At 44.7% G+C, this 20350-nt stretch overlaps 1 protein-coding gene across 4 annotated transcripts in view; it reads right to left on the bottom strand.

The window, feature by feature from the left end:
- The window catches only part of aff2 (AF4/FMR2 family, member 2), a 176930-nt gene that overhangs the window by 12344 nt on the left and 144236 nt on the right, over positions 1–20350 (bottom strand). For all 4 annotated transcript variants that reach the window (XM_010899611.4, XM_020046169.3, XM_020046171.3 and 1 more), the window contains 4 exons: positions 5643–5802; positions 3288–4406; positions 3032–3144; positions 183–456 (listed from right to left, as the gene is read on the bottom strand). In XM_010899611.4, coding sequence (XP_010897913.1) covers positions 183–456; positions 3032–3144; positions 3288–4406; positions 5643–5802 — 1666 coding nt within the window. The remainder of the gene's footprint in view (positions 1–182; positions 457–3031; positions 3145–3287; positions 4407–5642; positions 5803–20350) is intronic.

The following is a 20350-nucleotide window of genomic DNA, read 5'->3' as shown; positions in this document are numbered from 1 at the left end:
TCTGCAGAAGGATCATACTTTCAGATATGACTTTTAACAATTCATTTGATAAATGTAAATGTTTCTCCATAACTGATGATAGCAATACAATAATACCAAATACTATTTTACAGCACTTTATAATAATGCCCAAGAACAACAACCATACACACACTGGCCAGTGACTGCTTGGCCCTACTTACACTGCTTGTCTTATAATGTGATTTGCTCTCTCCTTTGCTGCGGTGCTTGTGTGAAGAAGATGAGGATGAGGACGTGGAGAAGGGGGGCAGAGAGCAGCTGAGGGAGGGTAGTAATAAGGTGCCAGTGGCAGTGCTAGCGCCGCCCTCCTGGCTGAAGGAGGAACACTCGCTTGTCCTGCGCTGGCAGACAGGGGGCTCATCAGAGAGGGGCGACAGCAGCGGAGGCAGCAGCTCTCGCTTCTCCTCTCTTTTCCTGGGCTGTTTCCTTAGAGAGCTGGGAAAAAGACAAATATCCATTCCATATCTAGGTACCTTTTGCATTAAGTGTTACCAAAACGAACATGAGAAAAGAACAACACTTGGTCAGCTCTCTCGTTTGCTGTTATTCAATACAATACTAGTTGTCCGAGACTCTGAAATGCCAGCCAATCATACAAATGCCATCTGGGACTGCATTTGCATTTTGGGCTGGATGTGTAATTTGTTGTTTATGGGCATAACATGCAAGTAGAATCGTTGTGTTTTGATGACACATGAGGTGGGACTCAAATTGGCACATACATGATATAGTACACAATCTTTGGGGCAGTTTTACCTTTTGTCGTCAAAGTGGCAAATCAATGACAAGATTTGAGAAATAACTCTGGTTATTAAATACATTGATTATGTGAAGGCCTGAAGTAAAACAGCAGGTTCTTGAGAGAGCATTTTATTTGTTAGAAGGAATGATTAATTCTGCTATTATTATGACAATTGCTAAAATGAATTTAAAGTTTCAAAATGTTATTGGTCACATACAAACGATCGCAAATGTTGTACGAGGTGTGGTAAATGTTTATGTGTGGACTCCTAAATAAAGTAACTAACTTAAAAAAGCCTGATCACAACAAAGCTTGAAAATAAATATTTATTTTCATACCTTCATTACATTGCAAAACAATCACAAAACAAGCTGTTATGTTGTTAGTGGGAAAACCAGTTCTTACTTGAATGTTTAGCTGAAATACAGTAGTTGTGTGGTTGTCCCACCTACCTATATTAACATGATTACACTAACTGTAAGTCAGTATGAATAAGAACATTTACTAAAATGTTAAAGTCAAATTTGTTTATATTCAAAAAAAATTGAAGAAATATTTTTTTTAAATATTTTTGGGGCTGCATTATTTGACAAATGTTTGGGAAAATACAGAGAATAGTTTTTTTCTGACTGAGCAAAAGGCTGGGTTGAAACCCATGCTAAAGCAGCCTAGAACATTGGACCAGACTAGGCCACAGTTAATTTATTTAATATTAAAATACAAATATTATATTATATGAATACAGTATGTATATTTGCCTTAAACGGTTGGTTGCCATCCACTACTGTAGCTGGGTTTAATAGAATCTTTGGACAGCTTAATTAAAATAGAAAAGTATGATAAGTATATCAACTGCATGTAATAAATATCAATCTGGCTTGGTTGTAAATGATCAAATGGTTAAATTTTTCCACATTATATTTTGTGTGCCTTTGATCCTCTAAGGATGCAGCTCAGAAATAGGCCTAGAAACAGCCTTTTATTGCTCTGTTGGGTCATATTGATTGATCAGGCAGTGGAACAGCAGTTTGTTGTGACAGGAAGCACTTTTGTCCTTCTAATATCAATTCCTGTTTCGGGAGCCTGGTCTCTAACAGGGGAACCCAGTGGACTGCAGTCTGGATTCATGTGAGTGGGTTATCTTGCTGTAGCTGTGTGTTTGTGTGCCCACATGTGGGTTCTGTTAACAATAGAGTGTTCTCTATGTTAACAGATAAGGGGCAGGTGGGAAGTTTACACCAATATTTTCCCATCCTCAAAGTCAATGCAGAGTTTAATAAAACACCAAAGATGCACACAAGTGAAAAGCATTGCCCACCACTGTTACTATATTTTTTTTTTACATTGTATGCAACAACAGATCATTTCCCCCCTTTCCTAAAACTCGTGGGGATTTGATATATGAGAAAAAAAAATGCTTAGCTAGCGTAAAATTGTCTAAAACACTAAGGGGGAAAATGCAGTCAGAAAAAAAACTAATTAGGATTATGTTGCTCAGGTTATTTTTGAACAGCAGCATATTTTGTCTTGTTTTATGGGCCTGAAAATGAGAAGAACCATGGTAGGTTCGTTTACTGCATTAATAAAAAGCCTCTTTACTCTCCAATCTGATTAAAAGAGTGAAGATTTGCGTTAAGGCTGTTTAAATGCAAGTGATTTAAAGGCCACTAGGCAGGTCATATTTCAGCCTCGACCAAAGGGTTCAGCATTTCTCCACTAGATACCCATGGCAGCTCATTTATCATAGAGCAGGTAATCATATTAAACATTTTCAGTGATTAGTGGTGAAGCTCAGCTAGTGGACACTTCGTCCTCTGGACTGACTCTGCTCAACCCCTGGACCCCAGTGACCAATGTCCCTTTGACGAGCTCTAGATCTCTGCAGCACTAATTGAACATCTAAAATTAGCGTCTTTGCTCTTGTCAGTGTCACAATTACTTAATACCACAGGACACAGGACACAGCAGAGATAGCTAGCAGGAGCTAAAGATGAACATGTAGGCCAGGCTAGTGTAGGGACACTGCACCTGTACCCCCCAGTATCCTCTCTGAGGAGTTTCCACAAGGGTTAACCGTAAACAATTACACCATAAACAGCACTACCAAACACCAGAGAAAAATGCAGCCTTCAATTAGACTGTGGACAACCATACTGTTTAAATTTCTGTAACCACTCTCATAACAGGACGCTCTACACTTTCCTTTTCTCATCCAGTAACCATGGTGATGCGTAAGTACTGCACTTTAAGTATTTCGGCAACACTTACTCTTTTGTGCTAATGTTCTTGTGGTTGTGTATCGGTGAAATGCAAGGGGGAAGAAGCATCTCTTTCTCCAACCGTAGTTTTTTGCTCCCGCCGACAGCATCCCAGTTGTCTGACTGAGGAACACAGAAACACACAGCATTAAACATTTCACAAGCATACATCCTCACCGCTGCTCAATCAAGACATTTAACCTCTATCCGGCTAACCTACAACAGCTAGTAACTAGAGAAATAAAATAGTATATTTTTTCACTTGCCTTATGTTTCCTTTTGGACTTGCTAGGGGGTTTCTCGACAGGGGTAGACTGAAGACGGGCAGGGGACTGCTGTTTATGCTTGCCATTAGGTTCCTGGGGCTCAACCTTCAAAGGAGGGGGATCTGCGGGGTCCTGACCTGGGATCCTAGATAGGAAGCTCAGCTCAATCTTCACCCACAATGACTTGATGTCCTCATATTCCCTGAGAGGGGACAGCAGTTTGTTCTGGACAGTGGGGATGGGGGAGAAGAGGGGGTCTTCCAGTAGGTCTCCAACCACACCAGGGTCCGGGATGGAGATGGAAGTGCTGCAGGTGCTGGTGAGGCTACTGACACTCAGGATATTGCTGTTGCAGTCCTTGGCTGCTTTGAGAGTCTGCTGGCTGCTGGGTCCTGGGCAGGGAGGGTTGGGGATCTTGACCAGCTCCTCTGGTTCAGAGTGGCACTCCGACGACGAAGACTCTGTCTCAATGAACTCCTTGGATTTGGGGATTATCTTGCTGGGCCCCCTGTGCTTCTTCTTGTCCAGTACTGGGGCTGGGGGAGGAGGAGCTGGATTAGTAGCGGTGGTAGTGGTGGAGCGAGGTTCCTTCCTAGGGGCAGTCTTCCCAATGGTACCCTTGCTCCTGGACTTGGGGGGCTCCAAAAGAGGCGGAGGCTCCTTCTCTTTAGGAGTAGAGCTGATGGTGGGGTTAATGGGCTTGGTCCAGGAGCTGTGTTCCTCCAGGCTAGACGAGCGCTCAACTTTCTTTGGCTGCTTCTTCCCAATGCTGCGCCTGGCTGTGGCTGGCTCCACCGCCAACAGCGCTGGGGACTTGACTTTTGAACTCTTGCCCTCTGAAACCTTTTGTCCAGTCTTGGGCTTAACCTTCTCTCGGATCGGGCTGAGGAGAGTCCGTTCCTTGGGATCGGTCTGGGACAGCATTGTGTTTGGGCCTGACTTGCTCTTCCCTGCGGGCTGACCCTGGTTCTCAGCGGGCTGTTGAGTGTTGTCAGGCTGGGAGTTGATGAGTCCATGGCTCTCTCTCACTGGCTGGGTGCTGATAAGAGATTTGTTGTGGGGGGTAACTTTGTTCAGCCACTTATCCAGCTGCCATTTGTTTGTTGATGGAGGTTCAGGCTGTTTGAGAAATAAAGCAAAAGTAGGAAAGACAAGATTAGAAAGACAATACACAGTTAGATTGAAGTTTGGTTTCCTAGATTACGTAGCTTTATCAAACACTGTGTTGACTCATGAAAGTGAAATATGATCATTAAATTGTCTCCTCAGAGTTATATGATATACGCAAACCAATGAGCCAATGTTGTGATAAAGAGGCCATTAAAATAGACACTCATAAACTCATGAATGACTGAGTAGTGCTTTCCCATATTGTCCTTGTGCCATTCGGTCTCTGAGAGCCATGTTTTCATCTACCAAGCCATCTCTTGTTTGTTTTGTACCATTATGTCCCAAGACAAGTATACATCTTTTATATTAAATCATGAAGACCGTCTTATCATCTCCTAAATGATAGCAAATCATTCGGAAAGGAAGTCCTGGAAGTAAATTAACTTAAGAATGAAGCATTAAAACCACAGGGTGTAAAGCTGGTGCTAGCACACACACTCTCCAGGCTGATTGAAACCCTCATAAAAGGTTATTTCATCTCTGACAGCCCTTTACATTTCATCAGTTGGGATGATGATTTTAACATTCTGGGATGTGAGACAGAGGAACCGCATCAAAAATACAGTAGGAATCTAAGATGGCTGCCGGAAAACTCCCGGACACTCCTCGGCCGTTCTTTACTACCACAAAATGCTAAATCTGTAAAGAGGGAAAGGTCCCAGAAGAAGGATTAAACAACCTTTGTATTTCTGCATTAATTTTACCACAAATGTGATATGTTCAACCGAATAACAGATCATGTGACACTGACCACCATTTCTTCTTGTATACTTAGCCACGTACAGCCACCTGATCAAGTGAGCTTACATTTAAGTGCTACAAAGATATCTATGAGACCAAATACTCTTGACTACTTGAATATTGCTGAAGAAACATTCCCCGACAAAGACAGTTCATGTTGGACACATTTTATGAAAATGTATTTAGTATGTTTGTGTGTTATTTGTTTAACCATGTTTACTTACGATCACACTTAAGGCCAAATGTACTGTAGAAATGCAGAAATAACTAACAGGTTTACAAACGTCCGCTCACCAATATTAAAATGTGCCTATGTAACACAGTATGGTTGCTGTTGCCGGTCTCCTGCTATGATTCCACACTGGTGGAGTCCTGGTTAAAAGCAGCATTAATTGCTTCCTGACTGTGCCGGGTTCGTACAGTACAGGAGTGATTGTGTCATACCTCTGGGGTGGTGGCTCGTGAGGCCCTGTTACACTCGCTGCCACTGGAGCTGCTCTCACTATCTGAGTCCGACTCAGAACTGCTCTCCGATTCGCTGGAGCTGCCCGAAGCGCCGCTGGAATGGCCCGGGTCACTGGTCCGAGACGCAGCCGCAGGGATGCTGGGAAGGTGAGAGAGAAAGGGAGAAGGGGATTGAGAGCAAGATAAAATATATAGGGAATCGAGATAAGAAAGGAATGCGCCTTAAAAGATAAACATTGACTATGTAATATAAAAAAGAAATGCTTTACTTGAGCCGTTATATTGCTTGATATTCCAGCAGCACTAGCTACCCCCCAGTGACCCCCGGACTGATCTCATTCCACTGCTGTGTGAGTAATGCACGGATGCGCTGTGACGCAGCTTTATTTTGTGTCATCGTTTTGCTAAGACCAGCCTCGTGCTCTGCCTCCTGTTGGGCCCCGTGTCCTGGTTGCTCTGCGCTGCGGCACCAGATTCCTCAGCGATGACACAGAGTTGGACCTGTCATTGACGTGACTCCCATATCCACACAGCCTGCATAGAGCAGGAGACAGCCCCATCAATCACACGGCATTATGTGCCTTCCTCCATCCCTGTGTGTGACGCGCAGGCAGAGCCTGATAAAACACCTGACACCACCAACACACACAGCCAGTCCTAACTTTCCAAACAATCTAATGACTGGCAAATAGAGGCTGGCTAATGAACACAATGCTAATAACATATGAAACCCACCAGACGAGCACAATCTCTTTCAGTTTTTCTCTGTCTCTCAGTGTTGTAATTGGGCAAACTGCTATTCAGAGTATAACGCACCTGTCATCTGAGTAAAAACTCTTCACCTTGTCTGATAATTCATTTCATGAAACACAACAGGTAACTGCCAAACAAAGGAAATTCACATCATATTTCATAACAAGCAATTTATTCTCCATATTGAAAGTGCCAACACTAGACGAGCTAAAAAGTTGTTGTTGCATGGTAGTATTGTACCCTATGCCTGCTGTAGGAAGTAACAGCTCTAGCCATTGATGATGAACACCTTCAGGAAGCAGTTAGCTTTTTCACCACTTACAGACATATTCCTCCAGACCCTTTCAACTCTGTCATAATACTACTGGTTTATCTATTGAATCCTCAAAGACCTGAGCTTTACAGTATAACACAATAAAACCCACACTGCTGAAGCCCTCTAAAGGCACTCCATTCACAACAGCCCAAAGACAAGATCAGGCCGACACATTGGAAAGAACAGGGGAAAATATACATGACGGATAATGATAGATATCTTTTTCTATAAACACCCTATTGTTGACAGTGTTTTTCTCCGACAGAGTGAAGGGGCATATGATGGGTTGACTTACACAGCTTGAAATCAGCTCTGGGATATAGCTGTGGCACTGGGCTCTGCAGTCCCATATATTAAATGACTACACTTAACCTGAATCCTGTGCCATAGAGCAAGAACCATTTGCTAACATGTCCAGCTTGTCTGAGCCAGGTCAGGCCTTAGAAGAACTAGCTAGCTGTCTTGGCCCCAGAGCTTGCCTAGAATCTGGATTAAAGTATGAACTAGAGAGAGCAGTACCAGTGGACTCTGGGGATTCACAGCCAGTTCAGGTTAATGATTAAAGATTGAGGAAGAGGCCAAGGCCCTGTGGGTAATGTAGTGTGGCATGTCATCTCTACGCCTTACCCTGGCAGTGCCTGCCGCTGCCTGCTGCCAGTAGGAATAAATGGCATCTTGTCCTTGCTCTGTTCATGTGTCCAAGGCCAAGAACAAAAGGGCCAACACAGCACCAGTCTTTGTGTTAGAGACAGCACAGCACCACTGTCTCTGTGTTAGAGACAGCACAGCACCACTGTCTCTGTGTTAGAGACAGTACAGCACCACTGTCTTTGTGTTAGAGACAGCACAGCACCACTGTCTCTGTGTTAGAGACAGCACAGCACCACTGTCTCTGTGTTTCAGACAGCACAGCACCACTGTCTCTTTGTTTCAGACAGCATAACACCACTGTCGCTGTATTTCAGACAGCACAGCACCACTGTCTCTGTGTTTCAGACAGCACAGCACCACTGTCTCTTTGTTTCAGACAGCATAACACCACTGTCTCTGTGTTTCAGACAGCACAGCGCCACTGTCTTTGTGTTAGAGACAGCACAGCACCACTGTCTCTGTGTTAGAGACAGCACAGCACCACTGTCTCTGTGTTTCAGACAGCACAGCACCACTGTCTCTTTGTTTCAGACAGCATAACACCACTGTCGCTGTATTTCAGACAGCACAGCACCACTGTCTCTGTGTTTCAGACAGCACAGCACCACTGTCTCTTTGTTTCAGACAGCATAACACCACTGTCTCTATGTTTCAGACAGCACAGCGCCACTGTCTCTGTGTTTCAGACAGCACAGCACCAACTGTCTCTGTGTTTCTGACAGCACAGCACCACTGTCTTCGTATTTGGGCCAGCAAAAACCACTGTCTTTGTGTTTTTTTGCTCTGAATAACACCATATGCTTGGTTACTAAAATGTAAACATAAAGGGAAAACTGAAGACACATTATTCTAAGCCATTGTTTCTCAATCCTCGTCCTGGGGACCCAAAGGGGTGCACGTTTTTGTTTTGCCTGAGCACTCACATACCTGATTCAAATTAAAGACGTGATGATAGGTTGATTATGTTAATCAAATGTGTAAATAGTAGGGCAACATTTGAGTCAGGTGTGTGAGTGCTAAGGCAAAAACCAAAACGTGCACCTCTTTAGGTCCCCAGGACCAGGATTGGGAAACACTGTAGCTATTAAGTCTAGTCATTTCAGATGGTATTGGTGTAACTTGGTTTTCATGCATGTTTGTGCAGTGGTTACAATGCATCACTGACTTAACTTGCATATGAAAAGTCAGTGAAATGATAAACTATTTTTGTTCAGGGGAAAACTGAGGAATTTTGAAGACTGAAGAAACAATTTCTGTAAACGGCCAGACCAGTGACTAATGGAAAACTGACCTGTTCCTGAGCTGGATGAGTTTCTTGCCACCACCAAAGTTGATTTAGAAAGTGGAAAAGCAAAAAAATAACAAATAGCCTTATGTTATTATTCAGCTTTATATAGATCCATTTTTGTAGGCTACATTATGACAAGAAGTATGGACACTGATATGGTTCTGCTCTGGCTGTTGCACTTGCATATCCCTCGTTTGAAGCCCACAACTCTCTTGGCTCGTCTTTCATTACATGCCAATATAAATGTTCTGTTATTATTTTAAATAAGCCATGTCTCTCTTTTTCACTTGTTTCGCCTTTCATAACGACAAAAAAGGCTCCTAGTCTCGATCATGTATTTTGGTTAAAGGTATTTTTTTACTACTGTTTTATGCATGTAGTATTACTTTATCTAATACCAAAGTGTTCTCCAACGCATTCTCTGTAATAACAGATGTAATTACCATCCTAGGCACCATTAACGTTTTAAAATACACCTCTAGGAGCCATTCTCTCTTTAATCACTCAGTCTCTCCAAGTGGTGCTTCTGCCAGTAAATCCTTAGTAAAGGGAAGTGCTAATCTTTGAGAGAGTGAAGAACGGCAGCATAGTAAGGTCACTTCATCTCCTTTCTTCTGTTTGATAGAGGTGAGCCTTGGCTGACAGCTGACAGAATCCTGTGGTGAAGTGTGGGAAAATAAGAAGTGAAAGTCTTTAGAACAATGGCTGCTGTCTACTTTCAGCGTGTTCACCTCAGTCTAGCCCACTAAACTTTGACCTGCTAACAGGCTCTGCTCTAAGAACAGCCTGCGATCCTATCTACCTCGTCTCTTTCCTGTCTGAAACATGGAAGGAAAAAAAAAACGGGCATTATTATCATTTTTATGAATTCAGTGTTGCTTCAAACTTGTATTGTGCACATTTGATAAAGGTTTCTGACTGCCTGGGACTTGGTGACAACCTGTCACAACACAGTGTATCACACACATTTACATTTAAACACTTAACAAGGCACTGTTCATCTGCTTTCCGTTAAGTAAATAAAGTAATGACATTAGCAATTAACTGTTTTTCCTCCTCATCACAAAACACTGAGTATGCCTTTCGGAGCAAGATGTTCTCTGCAAGCCACTCTGACGTACTGGGAGAGGATAGAGGAAGGAAGGAAGTGTACATGTCTCCCTAACAGAGAGCCAGTTGCCCCAGGCAAACCCCAGGCAAATCCCAGGCTCCACACAAGGCCATCTGGGAGTGGGATAGGAGGATACTCTAAAACCAACAGCTTACAACTCACACAGATTCAGAGCATATATTGTACATAGAATCTATGCCAGCTAATTCATTCAAGTCTTGTAGGTTCTTAGGGGTTTTCTGTCTAGGCTGTACAGTGAGGTGTAAAGAGAAGGAAAATCTTCCATCACAACATCTGGTCGCTATCAGGTTATCAACAATTACTGTATGTACTCTATGAACAAGCGGCTGTCAGATCCAGACATTATCCTGATGTAGTCATTACACAAACCAAATGACTTGGAGCATTCATTAGAAATCTAATAAATAATAAACATATGATATTTAGAACTGTTTACAGCATAAATATTCAATGTTTAGTAATGAAGCAATTTTCCAGACGAGTGCAACTTGGAGAAAATAGTAGGGATATTTAAAATTCACTATATCTCTCTCAAATCTTTCTCTCTCTCAAAAACATACACGCACACACACTCACCCCCACACACACACCCACACACACACACACACATGCACACGTGCACACACGACCCGTTCTCACTTGACATTAGCACAAAATAAGGTACAATGGGCAAGGCAGCAGAAAACACTGGAGCAAGGCCTTCTCCCATGGGATCGTTAAGGGTCACAACAAGACAAACCTCCCGTGATCCAACAGCCCGCGGCTGACTGAATTGGCAGCTTTAGGAACAGTCTGCTATCGATTTGTGATTTTCTCCTTCTATTTACACTGATACCGTAATCCTACATCAATAAGGCCGATAGACACAGGCTGCTGGTGGAATTGATGAGGCAAGCGTGTGGAGGCTAGCCTCCAGCTTCAGACGGTCCAACTAGAGGGGAAGACTGCAGGAGGAGAGGGAGACGGAAAAGACAGATCTATCAGGAGAAGAGGCAGGCCGGGCCACATCTGAAGGTGACTGGTTGTGGAGGAGGAGTCTCGTTAAACCAGACCTGGGTACAGAAAGAATACATCAAGATTTTGGAGGGATCCAGCAGACTGGCTGTTAAAACAGGGTCAGTTGAGACCTGCCGGTCCATATTGATTCATTGAAGGCCACTGCTATGCTCTCCCATTGCTTCTTCCTAACTTGTTTGTACGTTCTAATTACTTAAACATCTAATGCTGATGAGGAGCTCGGCAACCCTGAACAGGTTACATTACCATTCCCTTTCATCCCCCAGATTCCTATATCCAAGGGCAGCCGAACTGTCATTTTCTTCCCTCAATAAAGTTGAATCCTTAATTATAGATGAATACATTCGGGCAGCCTTGTCTGTGGAGACTGAAACCTATGCTGGTGCTCAGAGCACTGTTTGATTTGACTGACTCCCTTGGAAAGGCTCTCTCTGTTTCTCATTGCCAGAATCAGTTTCTCTGAGGTGTAAAGCCTAGCCACTGTTTAAATAACTGTAGCAATATCATTTTATCACCATGACACTAAATCACCTTAGCCAGAAATCTGAGGACGCAGACTTTCATTGTTAGATCACACAGAGTACTTTGGGAATGTTTGAGAGTGTGTGTGTGTGTATATGTGGATTTGAGTATGTGAATGTTTTTGCCTGTGTGAGTGAAAGTGTGTGTGTGTGTGTGTGTGTGTGAAATTGGTGTTGTTTGTGTGTGAATGTGAGAATGGGGTGTGCGCGTGTTTGTGGTTTTGTTTGTGTGTGTGGTTTTGTTTGTGTGTGAATGTGAGAGTACAGACTGTGTGTGGGAAGAGAGAAAGAGAGAGAGAGAGAGAGTGAAAAGGGAGAGCGAGCGCGAGAGTTGGACTGCTGAAGGGGTGCCATCTATAATTTGGCTGTCCTCACTCTATTCTGTTATTAAATGATCACCCTAAAGAATTTGCAGCAGATCTCCAAACTGATAACCTACACCTCCTCCTGCTCCTAAATCTATTAGAGCCTTTAATTGATTACATTTGTAGACACTAAGGCACTGAGAGTGGGTGAGTGGCCACTGTAGGATACACCAGGGAAGCAGTGAAGGCCCCTTCCCACGTGCCATCCACACCCACCCCTGTGAACCCCGGTGCTCCAGAAATATGACCATTACATTTAAGGAAAACGAATTACGGAGCACCCCGATGATCGATGGCATGACTTCTACAGTGTCTTAATTCACCTTGCGAGGCTTTCCGCTGTCTATTCACACTCAGCACGGCGTAGCAGAGTACAGCCCTGATGAAGTAGACTGATGCTCTCTGTACCACCACCGCGTCCCTGCCAGCCAGCCAGGCTCTTTGCTCTGACAGTCATCCTCTGGCCCGACTACAGTAGATTCAACATGGCCAGACATGTCAGTGGCCTGCTATGGCCAGGCATTCTTCCTGGTTAGAACGATAGAGTAAGATAAACAGCCAACTCCACTGCCATTCAGAAACATACTCATCCTAAAACCCCAAAGAAGAAGAAATAAGATAAGCACAGAGGCTCGGAAGAACTCAGTGGAAAGGTTGGAACCAGGGAGGAAACTATATGCATTCCCCAAGCACTCCTTACAGCCTACGATTGAGCTGGTTTGCATTCACACATTTCTGTCTTCATTACAAGCCTTTGTTCTCTGGAGCATGGGCTTGTCATTGGCCTGTTAGAAAGATTTATCCTGTTTTGGTGTAAGATTCCAAGACTGGCTTTGGAGCACCTTCAACCATTATGGGAAAGGGGAAAGCAGCCCTCTAAAATCTTGGAATGATTTCCTCAATACCACAAAGCCACAATGAAAATCTGCTTCAGGGTACACAACAAGAGTAGAAGATAAGTTGTCAGAAAATATCTAGTATTTACAAACACAAAACAGATCACTGCTGAAAAGTACCATATTTTGAACTCAAAGCTATTCAGACTGCATTTCAACATTTTTGAAAATAAATCCTAGGTGTGGTTTGGAAGGCTTCCCATCACCACAACCCCACAACAGCCAGCCAGCCAACCAGCCAGCCAGCCAGCCCGCCCGCCAGTCACCATCACTCACCCAAGAAGTAGATCCTGATCCAGGACCACAGCAACAATAAACCTCTGCTCCAACTCAACTTCATATGACTACATCATAATCCTTACATTTGTAGCAGCAGCAGATGTGTCTGCCCTTAAGAATGTACAATTATCCTGTTTTATGGACTGAGTCTGTCAGAACTGACTATACAATATGAGTGTACAGTAGGTGGAAACAATGTCCCGGTCCACCCTAGCAAAGTAATCATGGTCAATAACACAAGCCTCGGCTTTAATGCTGTAACCCCAATATCACAGGCAATGACAGATACAATTACAACAGTTGGAAGGACACACCTCCCCCATCTGAGGCTAGAACGGAAAACGGGAGAGAACTGAAAGGAGAGAGAGAGAAAAAGCAAGCAAGAGAGAGAATGAGAGGTGAGGAGAATGCTAATATGGCTTGTGGCTCACGGGTATAAAACCCTAAGTAAATTAAGATGCAAACAAAGGAACACACATTAAGCACATTGCATGACTGTGATTAATTTACAAGCGACTTCAGCTATTAGGAATAAACATTCTGGCCAAGTGAGATTAAATGTGCCATTAAGAGAACAAAGAAACAACTACTGTTTTAATTACACAAATCAGTTATAGAGAATGGAGAGATTTGACCTTGATGGCAGCTAACCTGAAGAAGCTATTCAAAATTAGTATATGGTTAAAATGATGAGTGTGTGTGCCTTGTGTACCTGTCCGTGTGTGTGTGTGTGTGTGTGTGTGAGAGAGAGAGAGAGAGACAGAAAGAAGAGAAAGAGTCTGAGTGTGTGTAGAGTGAAAGAGTGTGCTGGTCTTGACTTCCTATAGCAGATGTGGCGGTATCCTCCAGCCCCCCTGGTGTCGTTATCCTCCAGCCCCCTGGTGGCGTTATCCTCCAGCCCCTGGGTGTTGTTACCCTCCAGCCCCCTGGTGGCGTTATCCTCCAGCCCCTGGGTGTTGTTACCCTCCAGCCCCCTGGTGGCGTTATCCTCCAGCCCCTGGGTGTTGTTACCCTCCAGCCCCCTGGTGTTGTTACCCTCCAGCCCCCTGGTGGCGTTATCCTCCAGCCCCTGGGTGTTGTTACCCTCCAGCCCCCTGGTGTTGTTACCCTCCAGCCCCCTGGTGTCGTTATCCTCCAGCCCCCTGGTGTCGTTATCCTCCAGCCCCCTGGTGTTGTTACCCTCCAGCCCCTTGGTGGCGTTATCCTCCAGCCCCCTGGTGTCGTTATCCTCCAGCCCCCTGGTGTCGTTACCCTCCAGCCCCTTGGTGGCGTTATCCTCCAGCCCCCTGGTGTCGTTATCCTCCAGCCCCCTGGTGTCGTTATCCTCCAGCCCCCTTGGTGTTGTTATCCTCCAGCCCCCTGGTGTCGTTATCCTCCAGCCCCCTTGTGTTGTTACCCTCCAGCCCCCTGGTGTCGTTATCCTCCAGCCCCCTGGTGTCGTTATCCTCCAGTCCCCTGGTGTCGTTATCCTCCAGCCCCCTGGTGGCGTTATCCTCCAGCCCCTGGGTGTTGTTACCCTCCAGCCCCCTGGTGTCGTTATCCTCCAGCCCCCTGGTGTCGTTATCCTCCAGCCCCCTGGTGTCCCCTCTGCATGTTCAGTGTGTTGGCAGGGCCGCATACAGTATAGTAGAGCGCACTGTGTTAGACCACCCTCCTCCGCTGGGCCTCTGAGCAGCCTGAGCCCAAACGCTGACACACTATTTCCAGCTGCTGCTAAGAATCTAATGAAGGAGCGATTTGCCCATCGTTACTCATGGGCTTTAGACTGGGGCAGAGTGAGAAGGAAGACCACCAGATGCAGTAATACAGTATGGCTCTCCGTTTCATCCACTATCGCTGCGCAAAATAACGGTTTAAAGGGTTCATAATGGAACTGCTTATGTGGAAATGGGTATTATCATGTCATCCTACTACTGCTATGTACCTCTGTAGACAGCCCAGGTTTGTTATTCAAACAGGATGACAATCTGCATTCATCATTGTAATGTAGATTGATTCAGCGCCAGCTGCCAAGTCCTCTAAGCTGTGCTCCCTGTTCCGCTCAACACACACCCCCGCTATTGTAGCTACCCTGTAAGTGAAATGTTATAGTATTTATAGTGTTCCTATTGACCATTTAATTATGTCCCGTTTCAGGGGCGAACAGCAGAGCCTATGTCAAGTCAAGAGGAGAAAGATCTGTTATCTATCAGCTGGCCTTAAGGAAAGATTGTCCCAAATCTACTTTTAGATTCCTACTGGCTCCTGTCAAACGTAGTGCATTAGGGTAGTAGTATGCCATTTGGGATGCAGCAGCCAGGTATTCAGGCTGTACTGTTATAAAGGGCACATTAATTGGCTTGTGTCAATTGTGACTTTTGGATTTGATGCTAATCATATCTCTAATCCCTAATGATGTATATTTCATAGAAAAGCAAGGCAGGGTATTGAATAATGAAGAGGTAAGAGCATTAGCTAGCTACCATTCAGAGTAGGCAGGCACTTTGCCTGTGGCTTGTGTCAGCTAGCGCTAGCTTGTAAATATGCGGGAACGCTGAAAGCCACGAGTGAGCTCATTATTGGTGGCCAACGAGAAAGGTTCAGAGGGGACCTGCAGAGGGGATTAACACCAAATAACATTAATCATCACAGCCGCTCAGGCTTCGACAATCCGCGCCGTTAAAACTCACAGAAAAACACACAAATGAAAAATTCATTCAATGAAACTTGATGGGAGGAGGTAAGTGAAGAGGAGTCTGTTTTGACAGGGTGCAAGAGAAAATAAATTGAAGGGAGAGTGGATCCGCAGCGAAAAACACATAAATAAATGAGGGGAAAATCTGGAGAGTGCGCTGCTTGTTGAATGTGTGCGGAAAGACACACGGAGGCCCATATAATTAGCCCAACAGAGGCGGCCCAGCACACGCACGCGTGGACATACCCACGATTCTGGCAATGCGTCAGAACCAGTGATCGGGACGAGTTTCTGCACCAGACCGAAAGTAAACAATGAGTCACGATCACATGTGGACGGACATCTAGCTGGCGGAATCGCACAGACACACACTGGACCGTGGACAGACGGGAAGCCATCACAACACCAGAGATCATCCTCACACCCAGCTAGTTGGCCTCATTGCTGACAGTCATAACAATCCTGACCCCAGACCTCCGGCCCGATGTTGCATACACGGTGGGTGAACGCGCATGAAAACCTACAACGTATGTACAGTGACGTCAGCATGGATAGGTCGCCTCACACAAACTAGCAGCCTCAAGAGGCCTTCTCAGAAGAGAGCGGACTCTGAGCCACGGACTGTGATCCATGGACTGTGAGCCAAGAACTGTGAGCCACGGACTGTGAGCCACGGACTGTGAGCCACGGCTACGAGCTGACAGACTGTCTGGGAGTGGCAGACGGGCGTGGAAGCAAGCGAGCAAGCCGGAGGACGGCAGCCCTAATCTCCCCCCACTCTGTGGCGATCTCTGCTTGGATAAACAAGCACTGGGATGATAAGGTTAGGATATTGCTCTTTCTGCAAAAGCAATAATGTATTCTAGTCGACTAATGGCCTCGGTTCCAATTAATCTGATTGTCTGGAAGCGAGGCTGAGCCAGGCTGTCTCAGCGCATTTGCTGTACACTGTCACTACACGCACACACACACACACACATACACACACACACACACACACACTCAGAGTACGCACTCAGACACACACACGCACACACCCACACAGGCATCCGCACACACGCAAACAAGCCCAGACACACACAAAGACATGGATGCATGGTAGCGGACTGACACACACACACACACACAGACACACACACACTTGAAATATGCACTGACACACTCAGACACATGCATGCACACATCCCAGACAGGCATCCGTGCACACGCAAGCCCACACACACACACACACACACACAGAGGCATGGTAGCGGACTGACACACACACTGAGTTCAGTACAGTCATTTAGGCAGAGGAGAGAGACTGCCTGCTTTCCAGCCATCCAGCATGTGGCGCAGCCCAACTTGGTGTTAATGCAGCAGTCTAACTCGGTGTCAATGCAGCAGCCTAACTCAGTGTTAATACATCAGCCTAACTGAGTGTTAATGCAGCAGCCTAATTTGGTGTTAACGCAGCAGCCTAACTCGGTGTTAACGCAGCAGCCTAACTCAGTGTTAACGCAGCAGCTAATGGGCGACAGCAGTGGATTAGCGCCAGCACACCTGACCTCTCACCCAAGCCTCACTCAGCTACAGCATTTTGACGGAATTAGCATCCGGGATAAGATTGAGTTCATAGCATCAGTGACGTGACTGAGTTCATGCATCCATCATTTCCAAGCGAATCGTCACGTCGGCACGTGATGTCCGCCACCCTCCCGGGTTCACACACACGTCATTCCCTACATTCACTAGGCCAGTGTCGTAATGTGAAGTGGTTTGTTTTCACACATCCTTTTCCTGCTCACCTGCGCACTGAGAAATGTTTCAGCCCACTGTGTTACTATAACACTAGCTAACTGATTTATGGTTTGCACCAATCGATGTTAAATGACAGTTTAGCCACTGTTGCAGTTGTATTGCTGTGCGTTCGGTCATGATCTTCAGAGGCTTGATGAGCTCTTTAACAACAGGCTTAAATGATATGTCCATGATTATGCTGTATAAAGTATCTGTACACTGCTGAAGCTGCTGCTTCTGTCAACCAGTATACTGGTGAGGTGAGTGGCGGCTGCTTTGAGAGGGAGGAGAGTTTACTATAGAGCTTGAAGCCCCAGAGGAGGGGCTGAGTTACTGAGTGATTCCCCGTGAATCTTTTGGAATATTGACAAGGCAGCAACCTCTGTGAAAAGCTTGGAAAGCCGGGCCTACTTTAATACAGCAGCTCCGCTTGAAGTTATTTGTCAAAGACAGATGGCAGACAATAAACATCTACAAATGTCAGACAAGACGTGTGAGTTCCGGAGGCGCTGGCTGTCGGTTAGCCCATATAAACACAAACTGCTGTGACATCAGTAAGTAGAAGCTGTTACAGAGGAGACAGGTAGGTGTGGCTATTCACGGGTTTAGTCTTTATGGTGAAAACAATTGCATTTAGTATGATGACATGATACTACATTACATTTACAACATTCTCGGTTAAAATTCTCTTTGTGTCTGTCGGCAATCTGATCTGGAAAACACAGGAGATAAAATAACTGTCACATAAAACGCTGTAAAGGCACTTGAGGGCAGGGAAGCACCAGGTTCATTGTGATGCCAATGAAAATATGATATAATACAGCATGGCTATCATCTACTAATAGTAATCAGCATTATCATCAGAAGAATACATGTCATTTGTAAAGCACTTTAATCACCCTCATTAAATAATAATACTTAATAATTAATTATTAAATATACAATCAGAACAAAAACACAGGACATATCAAGTATCTACGCAGGTGCTGTCAGATCCAGGAGAAATGAATCAACCGACTTGTTCCAAGGTCTTGAAAGCTTTTCTGAACACATCAGTGTTGGGCTGTCTAAAAGGAGGCCAGATGCACATCAGCCTTTTCAATGACAGGAAGTGTGTCCCACGCCAAAGGACCTGCACAACCGAAGTCCCGGTCCGTTTTTAGTCTGCTGTGGGGTTGTGCTAACCGAGGGAGATGCAGGTGAGGACACGGCTCAGTTCTGGACACACACTAGCCAGTTTGGAACAAGGCGCATTCGCCCAAAAAATGAGCATAAGGATAGTTGAAGACGGGAGGAGATAAAGGTGTGGATGAGCTCTGCTGCTGGTTATGACAGCACAGGTGGTGACCTTTCAATGTTCCTGGAATAAAACAGCATATACACACTAACTGATTCCAGTCACACTTTTGAAGTGAGCCTCAAACGAGAGCTGACTGCCAAATATCACGCCCAGGTCGCAAAGATCTCCGGAGGGGACCGAGGCTGTATCTTATGACCCTGATGTTGTTAAGGATCATGCAGATCACCAGGACCTGTCTTTCTGCCACGAAACTGAACCCTGTGGCATGTCAAAAAATGTCAGTTACCTGCTTAATTAACCCTTCTCAGGTACCGAATCCCTCACCGTAATCATTCCCACATGCGCCTCCTCCAGTATGCCCTGCTGGCTTGGCCGCCTTGGGGTGTCTGCTGAGGCTACAACCTATAAAACGAATGTCACGCTAGAGTAACTAGCTTAGCACGGCATCCACCAGCCTCGGAGATGATACTGCAAACAAAGGGGAGGAAGGAGATGTGGAGCTGCATGGTGAATGGGGGGCATTGCTATGCTTTATTTAGCATTGTATTTAAAAAAATTAAAAAATAAATCTATATATATATATATAAATCAATGAGTGAGCAAAGCAGTTTTATGTCGCATGTTGACAGAGATGTCACTGAACAAGTGCCACCCAACATGTTAACTCATCATGCATTAAATAACATGTACAGTACACCCCTAAAACAGTTCCTGGAGGTCTGATTAGGGTTTCTTTAAATTGAAATTGTCACGTGGAACCCTGTAAGTCCTCCTGTGAACAGAAACGGGATGAACCTAAAGGGCAAACCTATTCAAGTTTCTCAGACTGTAAGCGTAGAAAGTGAGGTCTTTCTGCAGGTGGTTCTGAAATGTGTTCTTTGTTGGAACAGCTTGGGTACCCTCCCAAGGCTGAGGATTGCTGAACATTCCCTTTGCTTACAAAAACAACTCTGTGTCTGTAGTGATTGTTAAATGTAACATCTGGTAGTTTGGCCAATTGAAACACTATGGATGAACTTCTGTTATGTGTTTTTATTTGATTCCTGCAACCTATTACTGCAAGACACATTATGACGCAAAACCAGGCATGAACAGAGATTCAAAAGTGAGTTTTGAGAAAGTGATTGATCTATCCTCGATTTTACTCCCAGATGTCTGTTTTGTCTGCTTGCTTATGTCTCCACTTGTGTTTGTCGATAAAACCTCTCAACACACAGTGGGAGTGCATGTATGGATGCACATGCTTGCATAGGCAGACACACACACACACACAGACAGACACACAGTGCCACCCATGAAAATCTTTGGTTTAATCTGTAGTTTTCCTTGTTTTCCCTGCTGTTCTTTTTTTTTTATCCTGTTTTTATGTTTTGCCTTTAGTTTTTTGTATTTATTTTATTGTGGTACATCAATTGCTCATTGTTTGGGATGTTGTCATGGGTGGGGAGGGTTATTGAGGGTTAATGATTAACCAATTAATAGCACATCTTTTACTCTGGAGATCTGACATTTCTCAATTGCTGATAACCCGTCGGAACAAAGCAGGAAGCTAAGTTTAAAGTATAAAGGTTGAGAATTGTTTTTTCTAACTACCCTATAACTTTTTGTGCCATTATTCAGCAGGACCATCTTCCAAGTTTGGAATGACTGACAATTAATGGCAGCAGCATTTTAGCATCAAAGCAAAAAAAATATACGACATCATACTGAATTTCA

The sequence above is a fragment of the Esox lucius genome, chromosome 4, assembly GCF_011004845.1.
Source record: "Esox lucius isolate fEsoLuc1 chromosome 4, fEsoLuc1.pri, whole genome shotgun sequence".
NCBI lineage: Eukaryota > Metazoa > Chordata > Actinopteri > Esociformes > Esocidae > Esox > Esox lucius.
This window is presented reverse-complemented; position numbering and strand designations above follow the sequence as displayed.